The 27,510-nt window shown below is 34.6% G+C and overlaps 4 protein-coding genes across 10 annotated transcripts in view; 1 reads left to right on the top strand and 3 right to left on the bottom strand.

The window, feature by feature from the left end:
• Nucleotides 1–4,542, top strand: part of js (jiangshi) — a 57,547-nt gene extending 53,005 nt beyond the window's left edge. For 4 of the 5 annotated variants that reach the window (XM_075288879.1, XM_075288877.1, XM_075288876.1 and 1 more), the window contains exons 4-7: nucleotides 215–316; nucleotides 1,860–2,010; nucleotides 2,088–2,212; nucleotides 2,283–4,542. In XM_075288879.1, coding sequence (XP_075144994.1) covers nucleotides 215–316; nucleotides 1,860–2,010; nucleotides 2,088–2,212; nucleotides 2,283–3,860 — 1,956 coding nt within the window. In that variant the 3' untranslated portion in view covers nucleotides 3,861–4,542. The remainder of the gene's footprint in view (nucleotides 1–214; nucleotides 317–1,859; nucleotides 2,011–2,087; nucleotides 2,213–2,282) is intronic. The other variant, XM_075288880.1, reaches the window with a different exon arrangement.
• A 6,639-nt stretch (nucleotides 4,543–11,181) lies between these two features.
• Nucleotides 11,182–27,510, bottom strand: part of LOC142220027 (uncharacterized) — a 139,910-nt gene continuing 123,581 nt past the window's right edge. For 2 of the 3 annotated variants that reach the window (XM_075288882.1, XM_075288881.1), the window contains 4 exons: nucleotides 21,450–21,845; nucleotides 19,351–21,294; nucleotides 19,177–19,281; nucleotides 11,182–11,405 (listed from right to left, as the gene is read on the bottom strand). In XM_075288882.1, coding sequence (XP_075144997.1) covers nucleotides 11,355–11,405; nucleotides 19,177–19,281; nucleotides 19,351–21,294; nucleotides 21,450–21,845 — 2,496 coding nt within the window. In that variant the 3' untranslated portion in view covers nucleotides 11,182–11,354. Of the gene's footprint in view, nucleotides 11,406–19,176; nucleotides 19,282–19,343; nucleotides 21,295–21,449; nucleotides 21,846–27,510 lie in introns of those variants that run through there. The other variant, XM_075288883.1, reaches the window with a different exon arrangement.
• Nucleotides 13,488–15,202, bottom strand: LOC142220029 (uncharacterized). The gene is made up of 2 exons (XM_075288884.1): nucleotides 14,912–15,202; nucleotides 13,488–14,844 (listed from the first exon to the last, which is right to left on the bottom strand). Exons 1-2 carry the CDS (start codon nucleotides 15,066–15,068, stop codon nucleotides 13,598–13,600), a joined length of 1,404 nt encoding a protein of 467 aa, XP_075144999.1. The 5' UTR covers nucleotides 15,069–15,202; the 3' UTR covers nucleotides 13,488–13,597.
• Nucleotides 17,813–19,170, bottom strand: LOC142220030 (uncharacterized). The gene is made up of 2 exons (XM_075288885.1): nucleotides 18,073–19,170; nucleotides 17,813–18,005 (listed from the first exon to the last, which is right to left on the bottom strand). Exons 1-2 carry the CDS (start codon nucleotides 18,913–18,915, stop codon nucleotides 17,877–17,879), a joined length of 972 nt encoding a protein of 323 aa, XP_075145000.1. The 5' UTR covers nucleotides 18,916–19,170; the 3' UTR covers nucleotides 17,813–17,876.

The raw sequence follows: 27,510 nt of genomic DNA on the forward strand, positions 1-27,510 counted from the left end.
AACTGAATGACATATGGTCTGACATCAATTAATCTTTCGTATGTTACGTAAATTAAATATTTATGCAAAATTTTATTCGATGCATTGGAGTGGATAGTTTAATGCTGATTTATGACATCTTTTGACATTACCCATGATTTTTGATTCATTGCGAGAGTGAGTGATCTTTTAAATAATTTTCTTTGTTTTTTGGTTTCTTTTTCTATTTTTGCAGAGTCAGAATGCAATAGGAGCTCATCGCACGTTCCAGAAGACATCGTTCTCATGTGGTGGTCGACCTGCGGGCTATTATGCTGATGTTGAAACTGGTTGTCAGGTAAACTTTAACATGAATCTAATTCTCATACTTATTCCATAAATAATGGTCAAATTTCACATAAAAACAAATTGTGGTAAGCTTAAAATGTCTAATACAAGGTGTGGTCGTAAAACGAATTGTAGCTACTTTTTGCAAGATATTAGATTTATTCTAAATAAAATTTGCAACAAATATGCATATTTTTATGACTTTTTTTACTGATTTAATTTTCACTTCAGCGGCTATACTCGAACTTAGTACTCACCTTATCTGAGGGAAGATAATAATATTATTATGATACCATATATATTATATATGGTATCACTTTAAAATTGACTTCATAAAATAATTCAAAAAACTATTTTTTTGTAAAAAAACTAAACTAAAACTCAATATATACTGTCTTATATTAAAAATGAATATAACCCTGTTGCATAACATAAAACCCTATGCATAAAAATCACTGTCTAATCATCAAACACACAAGAAAATGTGTATTCTCTAGATTACCATTCACCATTAAAATCGCAATTCAAGACAAAAGTGCCACACAATTATCAATGAGCTATTAGAATCAATCATTACAGTACGAAAGTGTGATAAAATAAAAATGACTTTCTTACATTATAAACGTCTATTGTATTCGACTTGTATTTAGAGTTTCCAATTAAAATTGAGTTCTGTATTTCTAGATTATATTAATTCAATATTTCGTCTTTTCATTAAAAGACTTCATCGGGATTTATTGAAAGACTTCATCGGGATTCCGAGTCCTTAGGTTTATACTTAACAGTCAAAGTTAGGTTTATCATTTTTGTTTTTCCTACTCATTATCTTTCCTCTCCCAAAGTACCACCTACACCCATTTAACATACAAAAAAAAAATTCAAGAAATTTTTAACTACTTTTACAAGGAAAATTTGTTCTATATATTATATTTTTTAAATGTTGAATACCACTTTTATTTATATTATTAAAAAAATTAACAAAAATTTTGTTACATTGTCTAATTATCACATATATAATATAATGGGCTACTGACTATTCCCTAGATTACCATTCTCCTGCCAAATCACCACTAAGATAATAAGTGAACTAATTATATGCATATCTATTACAATATAAGTATTGAAGTACTGCCACCAATCGTAAGGTCATGGCATGTCTATCGTAACGTAAGCCTTTGTATATTCTACGCATTACCTTTCCACTTCCAAGTGACTAAAATCATATATTAATACTAGTATTTATATTTGTGGCAAGATTGTAATAAAGAATCTCATTTCTTTCTATACATCTTACAACATGTGGCTACCACATCCACTACCATGGTCTGTTTCAATAACAGCCTCATATTGGAATCATACCATTTTTTTTAAAGGAGTATTTTCTCATACGAACGAAGGCTAATGTTCTTTAAAAAAAAATCACGACAATATTAAATGACCCTTGGGGAATGTTCATGGGCTAACTCATGGGGAATAATTTCGGGTGTAGTTTGCCTCACAAGCGCAGAATTTCCAAAGGCTTGCATTTAATTTGTTTTTCTATTTCTTCCTAGGTCTATCACATGTGCGATGGTTTGGGACGTCAATTCAGCTACTCGTGTCCCAACACAACGCTATTCCAACAGCGAATGTTAATTTGCGATCATTGGTATATGGTCAACTGTTCCAAAGCGGAAAGTGATTACACTGCCAATTTGTTAATAGGTAGGTGGTTGAAAATTTAATCATTCCACAAAAATAGTAGTAATTAACCACCAATTGTATTGCCCTTCCCCCAACAGGTCAACGAGATAAACCTTTTGTCAATGAAGAAGAGAACAATCTGAGAACACCCCGACCAGATTTATTGGATCGACCCTATGCTCCCGATTATTCTGGAGAATCATTTCGAAGTCAATATCAAAAGGTAAGCTGATCATTCCTTCATAATTCCTTCATTTGAAATGACCTTAATCATCTTCCATTCCCTTTCGTAGTCCCTCTCCTCGGTACTTAATCAAATCTATGATCCTAACGCATATAAAAAAGAAAAATCCCCACAATCCCCTTCTAATCAACCGGCACAGCCAACTGGACAAATGCGTTGGAAAATACCACCACCCAGTCGTTTAATTTTGCCCCCTGCTTATGAACCACAGATTCCCGAGAATGTCGTTACCACAACAGCAAGAGCGACGACCAGAACCAGTTATTATAGTCCCAGCACAACTACAACGCCCAAACCTTCTTCTTCATTACGAACAACAACTTCGAATATTAGATCCCAGGGAGTAAAATTTAATGGAGTTGCAGCACTGCACAATCGCCAGGACGAACATTTGCAATATGAACTCGACGATTTGGGTACAAGTCACTCGACCCGTTACAATACCTCAGCCGATTTTAACTCGAATGAAGATCGAAATGTCAAGAATCAACGTAAACCCAGTACGTCCACCACGAAATCCAATTTAGCTGTGACTACTCTCCGTACAACGACAAGAACTTCCTCTACAAAGGCCTCGGTGAATACGAACATCAAAATTCCTTCGAAAATCTACGAACCTCCATTACTGTTTCCCATCTACAATTTGGAGGATAGTACAACGACGACAACGACGACCACAACTACCACATTGAGACCTCTGTTTAAAGCTTCGACAGCATCTCCATTTATGACGCGCCAGACAACAACGACGACAAGTCCCATAACCACGAGGTCACCGACCAGGGCCACTACAGTTTTGGGTAAACCATTTACGAAATCATCATTTGCAACGACCAGCACCGCTGCGACAACACAATCGGGTAGAAATGTAAATCGGTTTGATGCTGATAAGCTTAGCAAGGAATTGAGAACTCCAGCACCTGCGCAAGGTTTCCAAGTTCCCACAGCAAGACCAACAGTGCCCAATGGCAAAACGAATACCAGTTCAAATCAGAATATTCCATCTAAGCATCTATTGCCTCCTCTAATCGATTTCGTACAACACGATGTGGCCACGACGCAAGGTCCTCCCATCTACTATGAATGGAAGGTACCATCGGATGGACTTGAGCCCCCGAAAATGGAGGTTCCCATTGGTGTGGATGGTAGACAATATCCCGATACTGTAGAGGATTACAATTCAATAAGTGCAAGTGGTTCATTTTCACCAAATCCTCATTTTGGTATTGATCAAAAGAAAGAAATTGACTCTAGGCCTACATCACGTCCACCAACCTCCAGATCGGTCAAAGAGACCGGGCAACCTAATGGTGTGGCTACAAAATCAAAAGAAGACAATCTTAAAAAGTCCACGGTATCCTCGACGAAAGCATCAGCAAATGGTCAGGAAGATATTTTCCAAATACGTAAGGATCTTTCGGTTCCCGAGTATGCTTTCCCCTTGGAGAATGCTGGGCGAACCGGTTACCTAGACAGCGATGTTTACAACTCATTCCAATTGAAAATACCCGAGAGGAGAGCCGACACAGACGAGCATCTGTATTGGTTTGGTGAGAATCCCAAATGTCCTCAATGCCACCCGTCCTATGTAATACCAGGTACCTGTGAGCCCTGTCTACGGAGATAGGAACCATCGCATATCAACCCATGTAAATTAAAAGTATTCCATGTTTTGAGTATAGTATCCAGTCCCATCATCATTGTCGACCAACCATCGCCACCTCCCTCCCCAAATGCCAGATAATCTGCCTGACAATTTGGAAATGTAGTAAAATTCAATTGATATTCATCGTTACATTGAGTCAAGCTGGTTGTCTAGAGAACTTTAGCAGTTCACTCAATGTCACTCATAAGCTCTCTCTTATCTTGTTAACTAATCTTGAGCTGTCCCCAACATGATAACACTTTAATTCATTCCATATTAGATTAATTCTCATATTCAGTTTCCTAAATGAAGAGTGCGTGTGGCTATTGTGGACCCGCACTCCCATGGATCGGCAATAGCCTGATCGGATGAAAGGAGAAGAAGATGAAGGAGTTGACGATGTCTCCTATTATGTACATACGAATAGGCTATATCTATGTAGATATGTGTATGTCTGTATGCATATACATATGATGTAGCCTAACCTACATCACCATTTTGTTATATTTAAGATCCTAATTTTAGAGTTGTAATTTTTTATATGTACATACTACGTATATATGAATACATATCTACGGATACAGAGAAGAAACAAAATTTTGTATTATTGATTAAGATTTTTCGTTAATAAAATAAATAAAATTGTCTACAATAATAAAAAAAAGTGGATGCTAACTTCGAAATTACAGTGGTAAGTATTTTCTAACTAGATCGAGTATATCAAAATTTCAGAAAATCGAAATCTCTAAAGTCTACATTCACATTTTGTCTACATTTTAATGTGAGAATATAGCTAAATTCCTACGAAAATTGACCACTTTTTTGTAATTTTAAAAATAATACAAATAAAATTCTAACTATGGTTTATTATTAACAGGATTTAGTGACAAATTTCTTTGATATATAAATAGAGTGAAGACTTTCAAATTTGGACAATTGTTGTGAACCAGTGGTGGACAATTTTTATAAGCCGTTTGATATATTATCATCTTAAGGGGACACCTACCAAATATGACCAAAATGTAGAAGACCATGGGTGTCCATGTAAGAGAGGTTTTACTGTATTTTCTTTTTTATTCCAATTATCAACTATTTTTGATTAGATCGCATTTTCTGAGGTTCAACAACAAAATGTTATGTTTTTAGCAGTAAACTATTATTCAATATATGGAATATTACATTAAGAGCGTTTGTAACAGTTTTGCTAAATATGCCTGGAGAGGTATTTCCTCTTATCTTATATCTTCCACAACTACTGTGGTACAGAGTATAACAAGTTTGTGCATTTGTATGTAACGTTAAGAAGGACCACTCTGAAATCCATCGATTAGTATACCAATCGTCCTAGAATTAAATTCTGAGTCTGAGTTTTGGAGATATCCGTCTGTCTGTCTGTCTGTTCATTTGTTTTGTGTGCAATGTACAGATCGTAGTTTAAGTCCGATCGTTCTCAAATTTAGCGCTTACTTCGGCTCAAAGACAATCCCTTTTGATTTGGGAAAAAATCGGTTCAAATTTAGATATAGCTGCCATATACATATATATTTGTCACCGATTTAGTCATAATTGACGTATTTGTTAAGCGATCTTCTTCATACATCTAAATGTTTTGTAAGTCCCGCAAATCCTGCAAAATATGATAAGTCGGGTCCGATTTATATTTATATATCTTTCGCTCGATATACACAAATTTTGCACAAAGAGTAGAACTGATGGTATCGTCAACTATAACAAATAGCTCCCATATATATATCTTACACCAAATTTAGATTAATATGACCGCAGGAGGCTAAAGTTTAATTTTGATTTATTTGAAATTTTACCTTGGGAATAGTGAAGGCCAATCGAAAACTTGCTCGTGAACTGAACACATCGCGAGAACGTATGCAATACATATTGAAAAGAGAGCTTAGACTAAAACCAATGAAGTTTCGATAAGTGCAAAATCTCACTAAGATTGTGTTTCGTCCAAGGGCGTTAGCCGATTAAAATTTAAATTTTATATTGCAAAGGACATCTAGAAGGCGCCCCCTACACCTTGATATTCGCTTTCTCTCTGTCTCTCTGCGTCTTCTTCCAGATTGTCTTTTATATAGCGCTCAACAAATTTGTTGGATGTTAGATGGTGCCAAAATTTTGGTCTTCACAGTTTTCGAAGATATTGTATAGTCGGCTACGTCCGACTTCAGGATTTCTTGTCTTCTCTTTTTTATTAATTTATAACCATGGTAAATAATGAATATAAATAATTAATGAATATTTGGTTACTAGCTACATAGGTTTTCGATCCGTTTCTCTTTTATCTCTTTTTAGTTTCCTCTTTTTTCTTTCTTAAGAATATTTTTCAAATAAAACAAATTTTAAATTCATTGAAAAATTGGAACTTTTTATTAAATTTGTTTCCATTAATATGTAATAATATAGATTTTTTTTTTTTGGATTTTTCTTTTTCTTTTATTTTCTCAATTAACAAATGATAAATGTTTAAATATGGTTGTGTGGGTATGCATGTAAAATGTGATTTTTTTTTTTGTTTAAAATTACAAGAAATGCTTATGTTTAAATAAATGTACGCGATATTTGAAATACATTGAATCCAAGAGAGAATTTTAATAAAAAAAAATTATTTCGAACAACTCATCTCATGGGTTTACAGGTGAGCCAAGGTGGGGGTGGGCACACCAGAAGTCTGTGGGTATGCATTTTGGCAGAGAAAGGAAGAAAATGAATAGAGACAATTATTTACACTAAAATGCACACTATTCTAATTTTTTCTTTTAAATTTGTAAAAAAAATATCATAAAAGAATAATAATGTAATACGACTTTTTGTCATAATCCAATTTCAGTACAAAAATAATTAAATAAGCTTTTAATTACATTCCATATTTAATAACAATTGAAGGCACTTTCCGAAATGATTGTTCGATGATTGTTTTAAATAAATTACGATAGTTGTAGTTAATTGATTTAGGTTTTGCATTAATTAATATAATTCTGTTTTCTTTTAATTTTCTCATTTTTGTTTAGACATCTTTGTTAGTGATTTCACGCACAAGTACCAACACGCATGCTCTCTTCATGCATTATATTCGATTGACATTTTAACATGTTTACAATTTAATTTTCTATATGAATTTTACATAACATTCGCTAAACCATAAACTTGGCCTGCTTCTATTCTATAAACAACAAAACGAAATTATTCATGCAGGTTTCCTCCGATTTATAAGAGAAAAGGGGGTGTTGCTAAGGTCCTTTTATGGTTCAATTTAGTACATTGGCTGCCTTTCGATTTGTGATGCAAAGAAAAAAAGTGGACTTTGACTAGCATTGCTTAACTACTACAAATATTCTAGGTTATGGATATTCGAGATAAGAAATTTCTCCTTTTTTGTTTTTGGGGCACACCTTCAGATCTCTCCACTTGCTTATTTTTTAAGAAATTATTGATGACTATAGATTTAGATTTATTTAATGGGATGATTTTCAGCAGGATCATATAGATATATACTGGGAGTCCAGAGATTGGAAGGATTTTCCCCTGACCTTAGATAGGTATTGGCATCGATGTTTGCCTTCCATGGCAGAGATTTACATTTGCTTTTGGCCTTTGGAGATTTGCAAAAGAGAGCTAAACTCTCATCACTCATACTAATGGGTTGAGCAACAAGGGATATTTTATGAAATTTCGTAATATCGACATTGCATATTACAGCCGATTCATGTCTACTGTGATAGAAGCGATTACTCAAATGGCCATCCACAAATAGCTAAAGACAAAGAGAGGGAGAGAGAGTGATTAAAAAAATTTATTTAATTTGGTGTATGAATTTTATCAAATCTCTTACCTCATACCCAGCGATACCATAACAGTCGTGGATAATCCACTTTACATACAAAGATGATGAGCCCAGTTCTTGAACATCTAGGATTGTAACTGGAAAACTCTTGCGGGAACATACTTTCGGTTTGGGTTGACATATATTCTGCAATGGTCAGAAAATAAGTCTGCTATTAAAAGGAATCGTTATGGGCTGATATGACCCAATGACGCCGCTTGACCATAAACCGCACATAAAAGTCATATTTTGGGCATGTGGAGACTTATCACCAATTATTTTTGCGTTTCTCGCGCACCCAATATTGACTATCCACACGTTTGCCACTCGTGCCAAAAATAATCTATCAAAATTTGGAGAAAATTTTACCAAAAATCTACCATATTTAAAAACATTTTTATTTTTAAGTTTTTGATAAAATATTTTTTTTAATATTTTATTTAAGAAGTGTATTTAATTTTATGCAATATTATATATTCTGATCACTTCTATTAGCGAAAAATTTTTGGGTATATAAATATCTCTTGAATTGTAAATTTGTCGAATTTTTAATATTATAACGATAAGCTAGCTAACTTAGCTTTTAATCTGACACGAAAATTAAAATTTTTAATTTTTATGTTAGCCTGATATCAACGCAGGCTGGTTTTTAGTCCAAATCAATTACTTTACATTAATTACAATTTTAAATGCGAGCTGATTGGACATGAAGATTAAGGAATTGGTATTATTATGCTATTGAAAAGAAAATGCCAGATACAAATCGTACAAGCATGACTATACATATGTTTCAGTGTTGGCTAATCCACATTTCCATAGTCTCTAGTAAGATCTGGCAGGGTGAGGTGATTTAATTTGGGTCTTATATGCTAATTTCTTATGGAAATTACACACGAGAATCATTTCTCCCAAGTTGAATCATTTTTTTTTAATTTTTAAAGATATTGAATTTATCGAAAATTTTGTTAAAGTTGTATTTGTATAGAAAATATTGTCAACATTTTATTTCTATAGAAGATTTTATTAAAATTTAACTTCCATTAAAAAATTGTTTCAATATTTTATTTCTATAGAAAATTTTGTCAAAATTTTTACTTTAAAGAAAATTTTCTCAAAATGTTTACTTTTTAAAAGATTTTCTCAAATATTTTACTTCTATAGAAAATTATCTCAAGACTTTATTTCTATAGAAAATGTTCTCAATATTTTATTTCTATAGAAAATGAAAATAGAAAAGAAAAACTTTATAGAAAGTTTTGTCAACATTTCTACTTCTATATAAAATTTTCTCAAAATTTTATTTCTATAGAAAATTGAAGTGCCTCTTAGTTGGAGAGGAATATCTTGCAAAATCTACCAAATCTTCAAGAATTCTACCAATCTACTAAACATTAAAAATCTACCATTTTTGGTAGAATTCTACTAACTGTGGCAACCGTGCTTAGCCAACGAGGAGTAAATATATCGAAATCTTTATGACGAACTTACTGTCAAATAAAGAAACGTTTCGTACTATTCACATAACCTTAATAAAAATGTTTCGTTGCATCAATGAAAAATGTTATCTTATCTACAGTATTTACCCTTTGAATGTCAAATTTAAAGTCAAATTTTGGCTATCAAATAGCCTTCCGAGGTCTTGACTAAATCTTTGATTTAATCAATATCATACGCATACGCAATAGTCATATTGAGTTGATAGGATTTCTTCTTTAGATTAACATACCTGAATAAGATGGTTTTTACACCGTGCATGTTCCATAGCTTCCAAATCCATTTCAATGGAATCAATGAAATATTTCTGCAAAATATACAGATCATGGACAAGTAATTTATCGTGTTTGTCTGGAATGGACTTACAAAATTTTCTAATCTTGTTGGTGGTCCCTGCTGCCTGGATTCTGCCAATGTTGAACAAGTCTTTTCACCACTGTGGAGTTTTTCTTGACAATGACAGCAATCACAAGGTTCTTTGTGACTTCGGTTTTTATAACGTTCGGCCATTTCTTCTTTTTCCAATTCATAGTCACTATCAAGTGGTTCATTGGCAATAGAATCTTCTTGGTAATATTCATCAACTCTTGGACTTAAGTCTTCTGGCATATGTAAACGGCCGGAGGTCTCTTCTGCTAGGTTTGCAAATATGGTTTCGGTATAGCGTTTCATCTCTTCCAACTGTTCCAACGTCTTAATATCACGAACACGAGAATATAACTCCTCCTCTATAGATTCAATATTGTTTCGAAGGGGATTAAGGTCAAAGGCATCTGCATGACTTTGATCCATTTGATAATTGTTAATTGACTTATCTTCATCAAGTTTGGGATTGAGATTAGTTTCCATTTCCTCTACATCGTCACCTTTATCAACAAATACAAGGTCATTATTATTATTCATCCATTGATCATTTTCCGATATATCCATCATAACTTCTTGCAACTCTCCCCCACTGTTCTCATTATAATTTAGTTTTGATTTTTCAATTTGATTTCTTTGCTTCTCCTCCTCAGGATTTTCCATTGGAGATTCTATAGAATTACATATGCAAGCATTGGCGGTATTTGTAATTGGGGTAATAGGGCCTCCCAAATATGTAGGAGGAAACATAAGCAATTGGTTTGCAGGTGATGGCAAAGGTAAAGCCAGGCCATTTGCGGCAGCCAAAGCTGCCACATATTGGCAACAACAATGATGATGTTGCCATGGTGATGTAATTGAATTGTGATGGGGAGTTGTTCCCATAGTTGTTTGATTTTTGGAACATCCACAGTCGTTATCCTCCACTGTATTGGAATTGGTTGCTCTCATTCTAGGAGTCATGATCAAATCTGGCTTTACATCCTTACAACTACTGTCATCTGTTCGAGGAGATTGCGATTCACTCGATTTGTCTTTGTATTTATCTAGAAATTCCCTTAGTTGTGAACAAGGATTACATGGTTTTACATTGTCTTTGTGGTTACGAAGAAGTACATCACAATTGGATTTCAATTCCATGCTGTCACCCATTGCCGATAATGTTGGTAATTTCTTTTGACTTGATTTGGGATCATTAAATGTTCTCATATCCTTTTTAGCTTTAATGGCATCTGTGAATAAATGCACCATTTGATGGAGTAAATTCAAGATATTCTGATATCGATGATTAGATGGAGTATCAGAGAAATCTCTTCCACTTGAGGCTGAACTACAGGAATAATATTGAGAATTTTCATTAGGATTCGTAGTTGAAATATCTTGGTTGGGTTGAAGACGTTTTGGTTTCGGCACAAGACCGGATACATCAATTGCTTGCGTGTGTTGGGGACATATCCTTAGAGTATCGTTAGCTACATATTTCGAACTTAATATTAATCTTAGAGGATAATGATCAGAGGTTGTACTGGAAGAGCTGCTGATAGTGGCGTTTTCACAGGTGCTCTCACTGCCAGCCGAACAGCGTTGGGAGGAGCTTTCTTCATCTGGTGGTGGATTCGTATGGAATATCCATGTGTATTCCTCGGATTCTGGAAGACTGGGGCCGCATTGGCAAATGACATTGAATGCTGGTTTATTAGTTATCTTAGCAGAGAGATTTGGTGAAGAATTTGGTTGTTTTGCAATTGTGGGGCAGGAAGAAGTTTCGGGGGGTGTACTTAAATTCTCGTTATTTCTGTCAAAATTAGTTTCGGAGGTCGCTGTGCTTTCTGTAAGGAAGGGAAAGAGGAGAATATTTTAGTTAACTCTTGAGTTGAATAGAAAACTATAAACAAATTTCTACAGCAAGCAACAGAAGAATATGGGATTCACTTTGGTTAGGTTAGGTTAGGTGGGAGCCCGATGTATCAGGCTCACTTAGACTATTCAGTCCATTGTGATACCACATTGGTGAACTTCTCTCTTATCACTGAGTGCTGCCCGATTCCATGTCAAGCTCAATGACAAGGGACCTCCTTTTTATAGCCGAGTCCGAACGGCGTTCCACATTGCAGTGAAACCACTTAGAGAAGCTTTGAAACCCTCTGAAATGTCACCAGCATTACTGAGGCGAAGCAGGAATCGAACCCACGACCTTGTGTATGCAAGGCGGGCATGCTAAGCATTGCACCACGGTGGCTCCCGGGATTCACTATGCTTTCAGACAAATAAACAGTATCTCGTAAAACTAGACCTAAAAAGTCTGACTAAAATTCAAGCGATCTCAATCCCAAATAAATATCAAAAATGTTTTTTCCAGTAAGAAAAAAGTAAAAATTGTTTGATCTCCGTTATCTGGTTAGATATTCAGTGCAATTCTATCTCGACTTTTCCACAATTCATGCCCAATATGGGTGGTATTTCTTGTAAAAAAAAAACTCTCAAAATCCTTATTATTATTGATCTAATTAAAGTTTTATTGAAGCTACCTCAATAAAAAAAGGCAAATTTAATTACATACTACTAACAGAGAAAAGCGGAACGGAATTTTAGACAATCAAAATTCCCATTTAATGTAAAGTATTTTCTGTAATTTTTTAAAGAAAAAATTTTAACGTTGTTTGTTCCTCAGAAAAGAAAACGCTTCCATCAGTGTGGAAATAAAATTACGGATACGATTGATAACTTAAGAAATTCCAAAGGCTTTTATGCGAACTTATGTTTCGCTTGAAAATAGGCAATAGATTTTTATTAGTAGGTAAACCTTGGAATTGTCAATATTAAGGAGCATATTATCTTCCATATCACGTCACACAACATTTTTTTAATCAATTAATTTATCCAATTAATTTTTTAAATGAAATGGTTTCACAGAAATGATAGCATCAATTAAAAAATTACTTGTAAAAGGTGATACGGTCAAAATTTGGTCAAGGGAAAACGCGTGTAAATCGGTGAAATCGTTTATTTAAAAAATCAAATTAAATTTCTTTTTCAAGTTCAATTAGTATAAAATTCAGGAAAAATATTTAGTTAGGCTTTCGCTTTTCCAAATCCGAATTGCCGGGCCTCACGCTTGACACCTGCCATCAGATTTTGTACAGCCACCTTGTCCACCTTCTTCGCCGCAGAAAGCCAGTTTGCCTTGAACTGCTGCTCGTCCTTAGCAGTTTTTTTGGTCTTCTTTAGGTTCCGCTTGACAATAGCCCAGTATTTCTCAATTGGGCGGAGCTCTGGCGTGTTGGGAGGGTCCTTGTCCTTGGGAACCACCTGCACGTTGTTGGCGGCGTACCACTCCATGGCCTTTTTGGAGAGAGAGGTTAGGGTTTCGCTTGAAACTACCGGCAACTCTCTTTGTCGTCTCAGCGGCTTCCGGTTTTCGATTTCCCCCCGATCCAGAATTCCTGGCTGTCGACAAACGTTCCCCAAACACTTTAATTACATTTGTAACGGTTGATTTGGCAACTTTTAGCGAATTTGCCAGCTTTGCGTGCGAGTAGCTCGGATTTTCGCGATGCGCGAGCAAAATTTTGATACGCTGCTCTTCTTGCTTGGACGGCATTTTGACAACTGAAGAGTGAATTCCAAAATCAAAACATTCTACACACGCACACCTTCAAAATGAGGGGTGTTCAGGTTTTTTAAATGCAAAATTGAAAGAAATACGTCAAGTTTATATTGACCAAATTTTGACCTATCACCCTTTAAGTCAATTAATTAATTGATCCAATTAAAAATTAACTGATACTATCAATTTTCGTAATTGATTTTTGTTTCAATTAAAAAATTTGTTGAATCAAATTTTTGATTAAATATTTTTTAAAACTCAATTAAAATTTTAATTGGAAAAATTTTTGTGCAATTTTTTTTTTTTTCTGTGGAAATAATATTTTTCAGTGCAATCATTAGCTAGCTTAGTGGGCACAATCTAGGCCTAACATATCACATTTTTGGTTTGGTTTCTTCCTTTATGCTATTTCGACTATAATTCGTTATACATTTTGCTCGCCAGAAATCTTTTAGACCCTGGCCGATCTGGTCTAAGCTCTTGGACATCTATCAAATAGACTTTTTCACCATATCGAAGATTCCGCAAACGTTCACTCTTTTTCCACATTTCTTTGCCATACATTTCCAAGTATTTTGCTTCAGCTCTTTCACGGCATGGACATAAATCAAAATATGAAGTTTGACTACAAATTGATTGAACTTCAGGAAGATTATCGAATAAGTTTGTTCGATGGAGACATTTGCATATCTTAATTTTGCTATGTTTGAGATCATTTTCAAAATTGGCATTGGCTCGAGATTTCCATGGACATAGGCAACAGCCACAGTTACCAGGACAAAAAACATTACCTTCCTCGTCCATCAGAGGGCTGGGATCAAAACGACATTTAACACAAATCTCAATATCTTTATGTTGAGGCAAGGCCTTCCTATAGACTTGAAGATGAGGATTTTGAGAAGTTAGTGGTTTTGCTATTAAATTTTCTTTTAGATCATAGGTAGCGGGGATTAGTTCATCAGAAACCGATTGTGTATGTCCAAAATTTCTCCTAGAATCTTGAAGTTGGGGATTTTCTAGCTCTATGCTAAAAGATGGGGTAATTTTGGATTTTGAGGAATATGATTGAAATCCATTTAAAAAGTGAACCGATGGTTTGGCATATGTGGTTTGATTAGATATAGAGATATTACTATTTTTATCTTCCTCGTCTCTAAATACATCGTCTTCTGATTTACACATTCGTCCAGGGAAAAGGGAACCCTGGGATTGGGAGATCATACGAAGCATTTTTTTCCATCTTAGCCTGCATTGGCATTTGAATTTATTTTGAGAATTAACAGTTTGAGTTTTCTTGATTGGGGCTTCCCTATGGACCTCAAGTGCATCCAACAAAGATTCACAAGAATAGAATTTTTCACAGTTAGCGAATGATGGGGAATTTTTTAAAGAAAATTCAAAACTATCATCCTTTATATGATTTGTAGCATTATCGTTCGGTTTTTCCAAAATTCTAACAGTATCTCCAGAGATACAAAGTTCCATGGGTAATTCAAAATGAAGTGGAGCTATATTTATGGTTTGAGGGAAACGTTTTTTCTTTTCTCTTGGTAGAGTAAATTCCTTCAAAAGACTTTGGTTTATAATGGCCACCTGCATTAGACAGCCGCGAAAAAGGCTTGGATGCTCCATGCATTTATAAACATTTTTCATATCGACATCTAATTTCATTTAAAACCTCAATCTATTATCACTACTTTGTCAATATATAGGAGAAAATCTACTTACGAATCGTTTGATTATCAGAAGACATTTCAGGTGTCTTCTGAGTTTCTTTATCTTCATAGTCACGCTCCGAAGATTTCTGAGAAGATTCATCATCCAGAATTTGAATTTTATTTCGAGGACAATTTTTACGAGTACAATAACAAGATTTGGCATCCATTTAAAATTTGATAGAACACTGGACAATGGATTAAAAAAAATCAACAGCAACACAAAAGGCTCCCAAACAAAATTATGTGCACAATGAGAAATTTTTTTAGAATTAGGAAAAAAATGCGAACTACGAATGTTATAAAAACAAATGCCTGCTTAGGTTGATGAAAATTACTTTAACTTATATATTACACTGAGAAATTCTGACTACTTGAACATTTATTGTAGATTTTAGAGATCATTGGCTGTTTTCGTATTTTCCTGGACAGAACAGTCTTAACAAGAAATTTACAGAAAAAATCCCTCTCAGTTCCATCTACAGCTATGGCTCTCTTAAAGAAAAAGAGCATTTTTGTATTTGATGCCTCATAGGTTCACTTTAATGGTTTAATTGTGTTATCTATATTAACACATTTATTTTTTGATTTGATTCAATCCAAAATATTTCCACATAAAATATAAGGTCGTTTGACTTGGTAAAACTTCGTGTGAACTTCCATGTACACCGTTGAAAACATCAAAAAATTAAAGTTGCAGTTTGTTTTTAAATAAAATCTAAACATAAAAATCATATTATCTCCATTTAGGGGAATATTAATCCCCCATGTTCCGAAATTCGGAATCGCATAATTTTAGTTTGCCAATAATTTCTTAACCCTTAAACTTAGAAACTTAAATCGTGGTAATACAGTTATCGACATCCATAATTTTTATGGTACGGGGAAAACGAGTCTTAAAACCAAAATGAAACAGGGCCACAAACGTGAGGCGACGTTTCATAATGACAAAATGTGACTGAATCATGGGGTCGATAAAATTAGGGCTCATTTTCTCTTTTGATTTAAAAAAACCCGTGTAAAAGTTAACCCTAACTGATGGAAAAATATGAAGTTTGAAAAAAAAAATTAAATATGAAATACTCAGTACGAATTCCTTGGAAATCGTGTTCGGGCACTTTGGACTCCGTCCATAGAAGAAAGTCTTACAGCCTGTTTCTGTATGTCGAACGAGCTTTATCGATTGTCTGAAATTGAAAAACAGCTGAATTTATAACCAAAAATCAGTTTTTTCTATGCATTCAGTCGATCGATAGAGCTCGTCCGACATACAGAAACAGGCAGTTAAACCTCGGCCAAAGTCTGCTACAACAAAAGTGTGTATAGTTGCCACCATTGTCATCTCCCAGAATTCGGAAAAAGGCTTCACTTGAAAACCGACCACAATCCCAAGAAGGGAATTGGGGTTTATTTTCATTTAAACAAGTAATGAAAGTCTAAAGTCGGGCGGGGCCGACTATATAGATCTAAATTTTCGATACCATATCACATCCGTCAAATGTGTTGGGGTCTATATATAAAGGTTTGTCCCAAATACATACTTTTAAATATCACTCGATCTGGACAGAATTTGATAGACTTCTACAAAATCTATAGACTCAAAATTTATGTCGGCTAATGTACTAGGGTGGAACACAATGTTAGTAACAAAATATGGGAAACATTTAAATCTGAAGCAATTTTAAGTAAACTTCACAAAAGTTTATTTGTGATTTATCACTCGATATATGTATTAGAAGTTTAGGAAAATTAGAGCCATTTTTACAACTATTAGACTAAGCAGTGGCGATTTTACAAGGAAAATGTTGGTATTTGGACCATTTTTGTCGAAATCAGAGAAACATATATGTGGGAGCTATATCTAAATCTGAACCGATTTCTTCCAAAATCAATAGGGTTCTATTCTGAGCCAAAACACATACTTGTGCCAAATTTGAAGTCGATTGGACTGAAACTGCGACCTAGACTTTGATTACAAAAATGTGTTCATGGACAGACGGACAGACGGACATCGCTATATCGACTCAAGATCCCACCCTGAGCATTTTTGCCAAAGACACCATGTGTCTATCTCGTCTCCTTCTGGGTGTTGCAAACATATGCACTAACTTATAATACCCTGTTCCACAGTGTGGCGCAGGGTATAAATATTGGTGTTGTTGTTTTCCATATAAATTTTTGGGGTAATTTAGGATTGGGGATAATTTCCATGAGGCCCATATTCATAGCACCAGTGCGGGGTCACAAATAGAGGGGTGCACGTGACACGAAATTGTCGTGACTCACGAAAATGTTCGTGATTCATGCGTGAGTCACGCTCATAACAACAGCGTGAGTAACGAATTACACTCACGAAAATATTCCTGCTCACCAACATAAAACGCTTAAGAGTTAAATTCAATTACAATTTTAGTGACACCTGGGATGTTAAGAGTTTAATAACACTCTCGATTTTAATAATGCTCAAGTTTCAGACACTTCGGTAAGGTAAATTAATCATAAAATTATTCGTGAGTGTGCGTATGATTTTTCCGTCGTGAGTGTGCGTGAGCGTGAGTAAACTATTCCTCACGTGCACACCTCTAGTCACAAATTACTCAAAAATAGGAATTAACTGAAATATATGCCAGCAGGGTGACACAAAAAAAGTAGGAATTTGGTGGCACAAAAGTACCAACGCATGAAAACAAGTGGAAATTTTTCACTGAAACGCTAAACTGTAGCAGAAAAAAATCATTATCAGAATTTTCTTAAATATCTTAAAATACCCCTGTTTTGTAAAATTTCGTGGATGATTGAAAAGTACATATTTTCTCTATTGGCATTTCGAATGAATACTCTTGCTCTTTAAAATAAACATTTTAAGAGAGAGATATAAGAATCCCATTTTAATTAAAATTTGAGTTGCAAACTCTTTGTGTTTTTCTCTGTCTCAGTGGGAAAATTGGACATTTATTTCCATATTCTATGTATTTTTATTATGACATAATGACATGATTAGATCTCTTCACTGGATAATAGACAGTACAATAGAATTGTGATTCCTTTTCTTTGGTATAGAAATGCATGAGATGTTCATTGACTTGCTCTTCAATTTGCAATAATATCTGAGAGAAATTTGAAGAAAATGAGGAAATTTCAAATGAAAAAAAAAAATGGAAAGGAAATACAAACCGGATTCATATGGGGCTTGAATAGATCTTGCAGAATATGTAAACAGTTCATGGCATTTACAAAGCTGTCATAGGTATGAAGAGAAATGTTTTGAAAATCGAAATTTTCATCACGAAATGAAGTAAATTCCACCAATAATTGCAAATTATCACGAAATTCACAATCTGTATGCCATAGTTGATAAAATTTCCAATTGAAAGAATTTGGAAATTCAGCTGTTGGTATAGTAGAATTCAATAAGTTAAGGAAACAAATAATGTGAGGTGGGACATCATTCATTTGACTTGTGGTCTGAATTTCTTCCTCATTGACTTGAACGCTGATATCACAACGATCAGCAATTGTGTATATGGATTTTTTGTCTTCATTGACTTGAATACATCTATCATGCCTTTTCTCAACAACGGTTTCCGTTTCCATATCCATGACTTCCTTTTCGATTTTACTTTCAGTGGAAACATCTACGAAACTTTCATGAGATATATCAGTAGTTTCTTCTAGCAGAGAGTGGAAACTGCCATAGGAAACACTACGTTGAAGAATTTCAGACTCACGAATACCAACATCGGAGATATTATGAATCAGCGGTGGATGATTTGTGGATACAAAATGCTTTGCCTTTTTTTGTAAACATTTGACAAATCTCAATCCTCTCAGTCTTTTTGCTCTTCTCTTACGATAATTGCTAAGTGAATATGAATTTTGAAGATTAACATTATCTTGCTTTGGTTGTTTGGATAATTTTCGCAATTCAGAAGGAACTTCACAAATAGCTTTCTTTTGCTCATCAACATGGGCCGGATGTATTGTGTCAGTTATGTGAAACTCGGGTACCACAGCCATTCCCACTGTTAGATGAACTTCCTCCAATTTATCAGTTGAATTATTCACTAAATTTTCCTCTGTTAGATTAACTTCCTCCAATTTATCTTTTGAATTATTCACTAATTTTTCCACCTTTGGAGGTTCTAAATTTTCCTTAGATTGCTTAGCTAGGGATAGTGTAGATACTCCGTTTTTATTGCTAATCCCACAATGGCTATCAGTTGTCTTTGTTACTTGATTTTCTATTCTCTCTTCTTCGCTGTTTTCTCCAATGCTTACCTCTTCATCAGATGTTTCACCATGTAATAGAGTATCGGCTAATTTCTTAACATCACGGGCCACAGTCTGAAATTGTTTTTGGGTTGGCAACATTTTCTCACATTCCTGCAATAGAAATAAGATCGTTTACTGGTTTTATCCCACCTGGACTCTTACACTGAACTCACTACTTACAGACATATGCCTCAAGGCATTACCCAAACCTTTGCTAGCGGTTTTCAGACCCTTAACATCTTCACGCTTGAAACGTTTCGTTGGTGTGTCACCACCCAACTCATCGGCCAGACTATAACCTTCTGAACGTTCTAGACGTTTTTCCAACTTTTGACAGATCTCATCCTTGGTGCGAATCTCATCGGTGAGACATCGTACCTTCTCCTCACAGTCACGGTGGGTTTTATGCAATGTTTCAACCTGCAACTCCAAAGTGGCCACCTCTTCTCTCAACTCACCATTGGTGACCTCAATGTGTAGGTATTCCTTTCTCAAGTCGAACATTTCATTTCGAATGCTATCCAATTCGCTCTTGGTTTGAAGTTCGGTCTCCTGCTGCAGCTTACGCATGAAGGTCAGTTCATCGACGAGACCCTTGTTGCGTTTCTTCTCCATTTCCAGAGTCTCAGTCAATGGTTTCTGCTGTTCTCTCAACTGGTCATGTTGCTCCTTGAAGCGTTCAAATTCACTCACCAGACACTGGTGGTCCTCGAGCAGCTTCTGATGTTCCTTGGAAACTTTCACCAGACATGACTTCAGGCCCTGTTCGGCCTCTTCCAATTGGCATATCTTCTCATTGGCCGACCGAGCATCCTCCTTCAGACAGTCTTGCAATTTTTGTATTTTCTGTTTGAGGCTCATTTCCTTCGCATGGAATTGTTCCTCACGTTCTTTGTACTCACGCTCGATATCTACCCAATGGGAATCGGCCGATTCCATGGCTGCATAATGGCGGCTATTCAGTTCCTTGATTTGATGCCGCAAACATTTGACCTCTTCCTTGAGGTATTGAACTTCCCTTTCGTGACCCTTGCATATCTCCGAGTTGCAAACAAGAGGATCGGCCATTTGGGCTTTGATCGGACTTTGGGGTACAGCAAGATTTAGAGCGGACGTACTTGTACCCATGTCTGACTTTCCGTATGCGGCTCGCTGCTCCTGCGGTATAGTGCAGGCTGCCGTATTGCAGACCAATAGCACTGGCAATAGGCTGTGTAAAAATTCAAAATTCTCTTTGGCCTTCTGTTTGTCTTCCTCGAGATGGCGGATATTTGTCTCGCTGGTCGCAAGATCGTCGCGTAAAATTAAACACTCCGAGTGACAGTCTTTGTACTTGGCACTTAGTGCCTCTCTGGACATCTCCAGCTCAACGTTACGTTGGCTGAGTATTTCCAATTCGATTTCCAATCTCTGGAGCCGAAGTCTAGTGTCGTTTTCGGCCTCCTCGAATTCGCACTTCTCCTCTTCGAGAGTGCAGTTCTCACTTTCCAAAAATTCAACGCGTTCTCGCAATTCCTTCACCTCCTTTTCGAGAAGAATTTCGCGTTGCAAACGTTCGGCCAAATGCTTCGCCTGTACGTCTCCAGAACTCTCATAGATTAGAACTTTGCCCTCGAGCAAAGCCACACGGTCTTGGTAGTACTGCAGGCGCTTTTGATCACTTAAGCTAGATGAGGATGGATGGTGAAGTTGGTGTGGATGCTGATTCTGCGAGGTGATATGGGCAGGTACGTGTTTTGTGGGTGTGCTCTGGGGGTGATGTGAATTATTGCTGGCTGAAGAACAATCTTCAAAATCCGTCTGAGTGCAAACGCTATTGTCCCCAGAATCGCTTAGGAAATCGGACTCGACAAAGACACCGCTCTCACTGAGACTGTTGTTGTGCCAGTGTTGTGACCTTGTTTTGCGAGGAGAATCCGTGGGTGTATTGTGCGGCACCGTTTGTGGACTGGATGGGCCATGCGAATAGCTTGCGGAGCTATTATATGGCTGGACAGTGGCAACAATGCGGGTTGTTGCTGCACCAGTGGTTGTGACTGATTTTGGTGTCTTTTCGCCGTTAGACCGAAGACTGGACAAGGGCGACGATGATGTGCTGCTATATTCCGAAATGCGCGATTTTACCTTTAATTTTCGAGAAATGAAATGAAAAACAATGGAAACTTAATTGGGAATCTTTAAAAATCGTGTATGAAAATTTGTATAAATATTTTATGATACCTGACAGGCGATGTCAGATAGTTACACTGTGAAAAACTGAGTCGGTTTTGAAAACATACCATATCTATACTACTGGCCTCCTCACTGGATGTGTTGGCAAGCAATGAATTGGGACCGCTACGTGGTGTTAAGGCATCCAATTGCTGCACCAAATTCAGGACCTGTTGCAGGCAATGCTTCTCGTCCTCCTCGAGTGTGGTCTTTTTGAGTAGATCACCCAAGCGGCGACACAACTCCTCGTTCGTTATATCGATTAGGTCATCGTGATGGCCCTGACTTTGTGGTGAAATGATTCCGGAGTCCAGTTGGACACTGTTAGTGGTGCTGGTATGACTGTTGCTACCGAATAACATCTCGAAAGGATCGGGTTTCGGTGGAGATCTTTCAGCCGAACAGGACCACACATTTTGATTGCCTTGTGGCACCTCCGAGGCGGGATTAGTATGAAGCGACCACTAAAATATAATGAAGGCAGAAGGGAAAAGGTTTAGCATAATTTATACTGATTTATTAAGTCTGTGGCTTCACTTAATTATGTGGTAACAGTTAACAGAGTCAGACGCATATTAAATGGTGGGAAATTCCCAAGACCTTCGTGTCCACAAACATTGATAATTGGGTGCTAATTTTGTGATACCAACACTACCACTCTTCTAGCTAAAGCTTGCAATCATAAGATATAATTCTCATTCTTTCCCTTGGCATGTCATTGTTAAGAGTCTTCGTCTTCTTCAGGAGATTTATGATGAGTGCATTTCATTGCATTGCAACACATACTATAAAAAAAGTAAAACTTTCCAATTAAATTATGGCTAATTAAAGCAGCAAACTTTTTTATGAACGAATAAATGGCAGATATGCACCACATGTTTACGCTTGGCTAGATTTAACTGTATCTCCATCGGTTAACCAGTGCTAACACTACTGCCGATACCAATGGGCTTTCGAAGTGGGAATACTTAAAGTAGAAGCTGGTAATGGGATGTGGGTAAAGATTACCCTACATACAGTAAATTTTCAATGGTCAAAAATAAATGACACTTAAAAATCCATATAATTACAGAGACTTCAAATTTAAAAAAAAAAAATGTTTTCTTAATTTCAAAGAAACTTTAAACCAAGAAGATATCTTTAAATTAATTCTTAGCCTATAATTGAAGCTTTCTATTTTCAATCCAGTATCTCAGTTAAATTAAAAATTATTTCTTTAAATCAAGAACTTTTTTCTTTGCAGTACAGAAAATTACCAGAATAGGTATTTTTTTGTAACGTTAAAATGCTTAATTATTGATTCTAAAAATAGTTTTTATATGAGTGTTCTCGAGAAGATTTGTAGGACACGAAACGTTCGACCATGCCAGCTGGTTAACTTTTTTGCAATATCTATTCAGGCACAATGTGGATAAGCGTGAAGCCATTACCTGAAGAATCGCATTAAGCGTTTAAAAAAATATGAATTTTTCAAAACACAATCCCAAAATACATTCAAAAGAAGAAGGCGAAAGAAAAACATAAACACAGATTTCAACAATTACGGTTTTCGTAAGTAAGTTTATTGTTTATTTCAACTTCAATACATTTTAAGGTCTTCTCTTTGTAATTCAAAAAAGCGGGTTACCAGACACACACACACACTCTTGCAAAATTTCAAATTTAATACTACAAAAAAGCTATTCATTTCAGTATCCCTCCCCATGCCATGTGTATGGACTTTCTTCTTTCTAATGCTAATTGAAGTGAATAATGCGAATTTTTTTTTGCTTGTAGAAGTTGGTGGTGAAGGGGTAACGTTGAATCGCGAAGACGAAAGAATAATTCATATTTTTTGCAAATTGAAATAACAGAACTTTGATGGATTTAAATTCATTAAAATTCTAATCAGAACCAGAAGCAATTTCAAACTACCTGTTTGCCCATACCAAGATTTATTGGGATAAGGTCATTGAAATAAACATTTCGTATGTGTTTTGCGATGATAATGAAGTAGGAATAATTTTGGGATTATTTGTCTTTTGTTTGTGTTTCACAATTAGTCTCATGTATGAAAAAATGATTCCCTCCCCATAGATAACGATGATCGTTGAAGACATGACAATTTCAAAAGAGCCCGACGAGGAAGACTGCCAACAAAAAAAAACTGGAAGTGCCAAATGGTGTTTTGTCACATCTTTATCTAAGCTCTTCATGTCTCTAAATCTCTCTGGGGCAATATTAGAAAATGGTAAAAATTGTTTTGTGTAATGTAATTTTATTTAATAGTACACTAGGAAAATTTGGGTTATGAAAATGTATCATAAAAAAAAGATTGAAATGTTTATATTCAAAGTAGATCGGATTTTAAATATAATTCAATTATACTGTGTGTGTATTAAAAAATTTCTAGATTCGCTATGGAATAATTTTAAAATGCTGCTTTCTGCAGATATCTCATCAGAATAAAGAACGGGAATTGCTTGAAAATCTTAACGATTCTTTTAGGTTTACACCTGCCAATCCATTCAGTTCTCTTAATTTGTATATCGGCAAAGTCCCCGGAAGACTCCTGCCCAAAATATATTTGATAACTTCTCCATCATACTATTAACTGTTATCGCAGATATTACGCAAAAAAAAACTGATTCAATCACGAAATTAATTGATTCAATTAATTTTTAATTGAAATGTCACGAACATGATAGTATCAATCACAGTTTTAATTAAGCATACAGAAATACTTGATTAAAAAATTAATTAATTTTATTAGCGAATTTCAATTAATTTCTTAATTGATTCAATCACAAATTTAATTGATGTTAATTGCAAAACTCAATTAATTTTTTAATTAAAAAGGTAACTATTTTCAGTTATTTTCTGAATTGACTTAGTGTTTTTAGTTTGATTAACAATTGATGGTTTAAAATAAAATTTTTAATTAAAAATTAAATAAATGTCCATCACTTTTTTCAACTGACTTGCACACAAAGAAAATTTCATTAAAATTGAGCCAACGAAAATTTTACATTGATATAATGAAACATTTTCATTAATACAATGAAAATATTCGTTAATAGTACGAAACGTTGCGTTAATTAACAGAAAATTCGTTATAATAACGAAATTCATTGGCTCACTTTTAATGACACATTTCGTTAATATAACGAAACTTTTTCTATCAGTGTAGTCTTCCGAGTTTGATTAAATTGTATGAATTAATTTTTTAATTAAAAATTTTAAAATTGTAAATCATTGACCTAATTAACTTTTTAATTGGAAATATTTTGGTAATATTTTTTCTTTGTAGCAATGATATTTCACGCGACTTGAGAACGTTCGGGTCAAAGAATTATATTTAGATCGGAACACATTTTCTAGTGTATTCGAAAATCATGCAGAATATATGTGTAGCTATCGGTAGTATTTTGAGTAGACATAACAAACAAATTGTTTATCGATTTTTGATACATTGTTTGAAATGGTTTCAAACATTTCGAAAATTAGCAATTAACAATTTTAAAATATGTGTACCTGAATAAAAAAAACGGATTTTAAGCGATGGATATTCCAAGGACAATTTGTTTTTAAAAATAATAATAATTGGGTTAGTAAATTTAATTTGTGGAACCCGTAGATGACACATGGAGGTTTCTTTGTCTCATTTCCAAAAAAAACTCCCTACACCTAATGTCTGTCTAATTCGTTTGAAGGGGGTTATTGAATAAAATCATTCGCTTTGATGCCATAAAATATAAAACTGAGTCAATATGCAAAACTCCACAGAAATTTAAAACCCTACCATATTATATGGCAGCAACCAGTAAACATTAGCGATTGATGTCGAAGACATGGACATGGATAGAGTTGTTCAGCTCAGGTATAAACTGCTCTGAGTGTAGCTGTCAAACACAAAAAAAAAAAACTAAAACTGGTGACCAAATGACATGTACGGTATTCGACCAACATATTGGAGAGATAAATAAATTCAAATTATGTGGAGAAATAAACATTATTATTATTATTATTATTATTATTATTATTATTATTATTATTATTATTATTATTATTATTTTTTTTTTTTTTTTGATAAATAAAAATACTTAAAAATTTACTGTAAAGTCTTTCCGCTTAATAGAATTTTTTTAAGGGAGAAAATTGAACTAAAACCCAAAGTATTTACTTTTAGAGCAACAAAACCAGAATTTGGGATAAGCATTTCAAAGGTTGGCTGGGTATTTTTTATTTGCTTTGAAATATTTTTTTACCATTAAAAGAAAATTTTGCTTTAGCTAAAATTTCGTTCATCAGAGAAGAAACAATGAACTAAAAGTAAAGAAAAAAATCATTGGCACCAAATCATTGACATTTCAAGCAAACAGTAGTTCATTCTTACTATTTTTGGGAATCGTATGTGTACGGAATGTGAATTTAGCATAAGGAAAATTTCATTGGATTGTGGAAAATATATTTAAAAAAATAATAAAATTTAACTACAAACAATAAAAATAAGTAAAATTTTGTCCCATTATCATGACATATACATGAAGCTAAACTTGGCGTTTTTAATATTACATTGGATTGTGAAGAAGCTCTGATCTTTGCATCTTAAATTCTACAATTCATCGTAACGTGTAAATGACATTCAGCCAAGGCGAAATTATAAAAAATCCAAATTAAATCATTTAAATTTGTATACATTAACCCCCATTTTCATAAAGCTCCGTTAGTGTTCCGTTAACTAACCCACTTTTAAACCATATTATGAATGAAGCTGTCATCTTGCATATATATTCCATATGCTAGTTAGGAACTTAACTGACGAAAATTTTTCAGTTAAAGTTAACTGGAGAGAAGATAATTGCAATTTACTTTCTGTTAACTGGCAGTTAAAGCCTAACGGAGCTACATGAAAATGGCCGTAAAAGCGTCAAAGTTCCATTTCTGTTTTGTAGTTTTTGATTTAGTACTCCCCCATATATATTTTTAATTTACAATGATTCAGAGCAGATGAATTGTATAGAATTTCCTTTTATAATTATATTTGAAATGTCTCAATATTTCCCAGTACTTTGGTTGACTACTGTATCAGCAATTCCAAAAATAATTATAGTATTTTTTTCTAAATACGATATATAATCACGAATAAGACCATGTAAGTAGTGAATTACTCTCTCATCTTAGAGTCATTTGATAACAATCAAGTTGTGTTACGATCATTAGCTGGATCGCATTTTATTGTATTTGTCAATTCTCATTTAGAAACTTACTAAACAAATAAAATCATCATCACACAACATTTTTCTCCTCTTCACTCTTAGATGAGGGTGTGATCAGCAGTAATAATAGGTGGGTGTTTTTCTATCGAACAGCGGTGATTAGTACGAATCAGATATGGAAAAACAGGTGCTTCATTTGTTCCATTAGTTTGTTGATTAATAAGAAATTACGTAAGATTTTATTAATTTTGTTAAAATACATTCACATGTATTTGACATATCCTGGCAATCGCTTTATTTCGATTCAATGCAAAACACAAATATTTCTTAGGTGTGAACATTTAATATTTTTTTTTTGTTTTCGATTACTATCACTATAATTTCGTTTTGTTTCGTAAATTGTAGAGTAGCATATTTCTTGTTTTCAATTTAGTTGTTGTTAATCATAATTACACCATTCATAATCATTTTTTTTTATATGCTGTTAATTTACACTAATATTTCTTCAGTTAATTCGAGTTGTTTTTGTTTTCATTCTCTATGAATTTGTTCTTTTGAATTTCGATAGTGGACAGTAAGACCGTTAATGTGGCGCATGCGCATACCGAATAGAAATCAAACAACAACGAAACACGTCTTTGAAACACCAAACAACAGCAAATACTGAATGTAATCACAGCAGCAGCAACAGCACAAATATCGGTGAGCACAACAAACCCCCATGCTAAATAGCAACAACAATAACAATAACCGCGTATAACAGCGCCAAACAAAGACTCTGTTATTGGCAATTTATTGTTTGTTGTTTTGGAGCCCGAAGCCCCCCGAAGTAACTGAGTACAGAATAGCAACAATTATAGAGCGCATTAAATACGAAGAGTGCTCTAGAGTATGTGGTGGCACACTTTGCATAGGATTAGGGTTGTCGAGA

The sequence above is a fragment of the Haematobia irritans genome, chromosome 1, assembly GCF_050003625.1.
Source record: "Haematobia irritans isolate KBUSLIRL chromosome 1, ASM5000362v1, whole genome shotgun sequence".
NCBI lineage: Eukaryota > Metazoa > Arthropoda > Insecta > Diptera > Muscidae > Haematobia > Haematobia irritans.

Coding starts and splice junctions, on each gene's coding strand:
- LOC142220029 (XM_075288884.1), bottom strand. CDS start 15,068: ATGGATGCCAAATCTTGTTATTGTACTCGTAAAAATTGTCCTCGAAAT. Junction 14,845..14,911: donor TTCTGATAATCAAACGATTC/GTAAGTAGATTT, acceptor AAATGAAATTAG/ATGTCGATATGAAAAATGTT.
- LOC142220030 (XM_075288885.1), bottom strand. CDS start 18,915: ATGGCTGTGGTACCCGAGTTTCACATAACTGACACAATACATCCGGCC. Junction 18,006..18,072: donor TCAAGCCCCATATGAATCCG/GTTTGTATTTCC, acceptor AATTTCTCTCAG/ATATTATTGCAAATTGAAGA.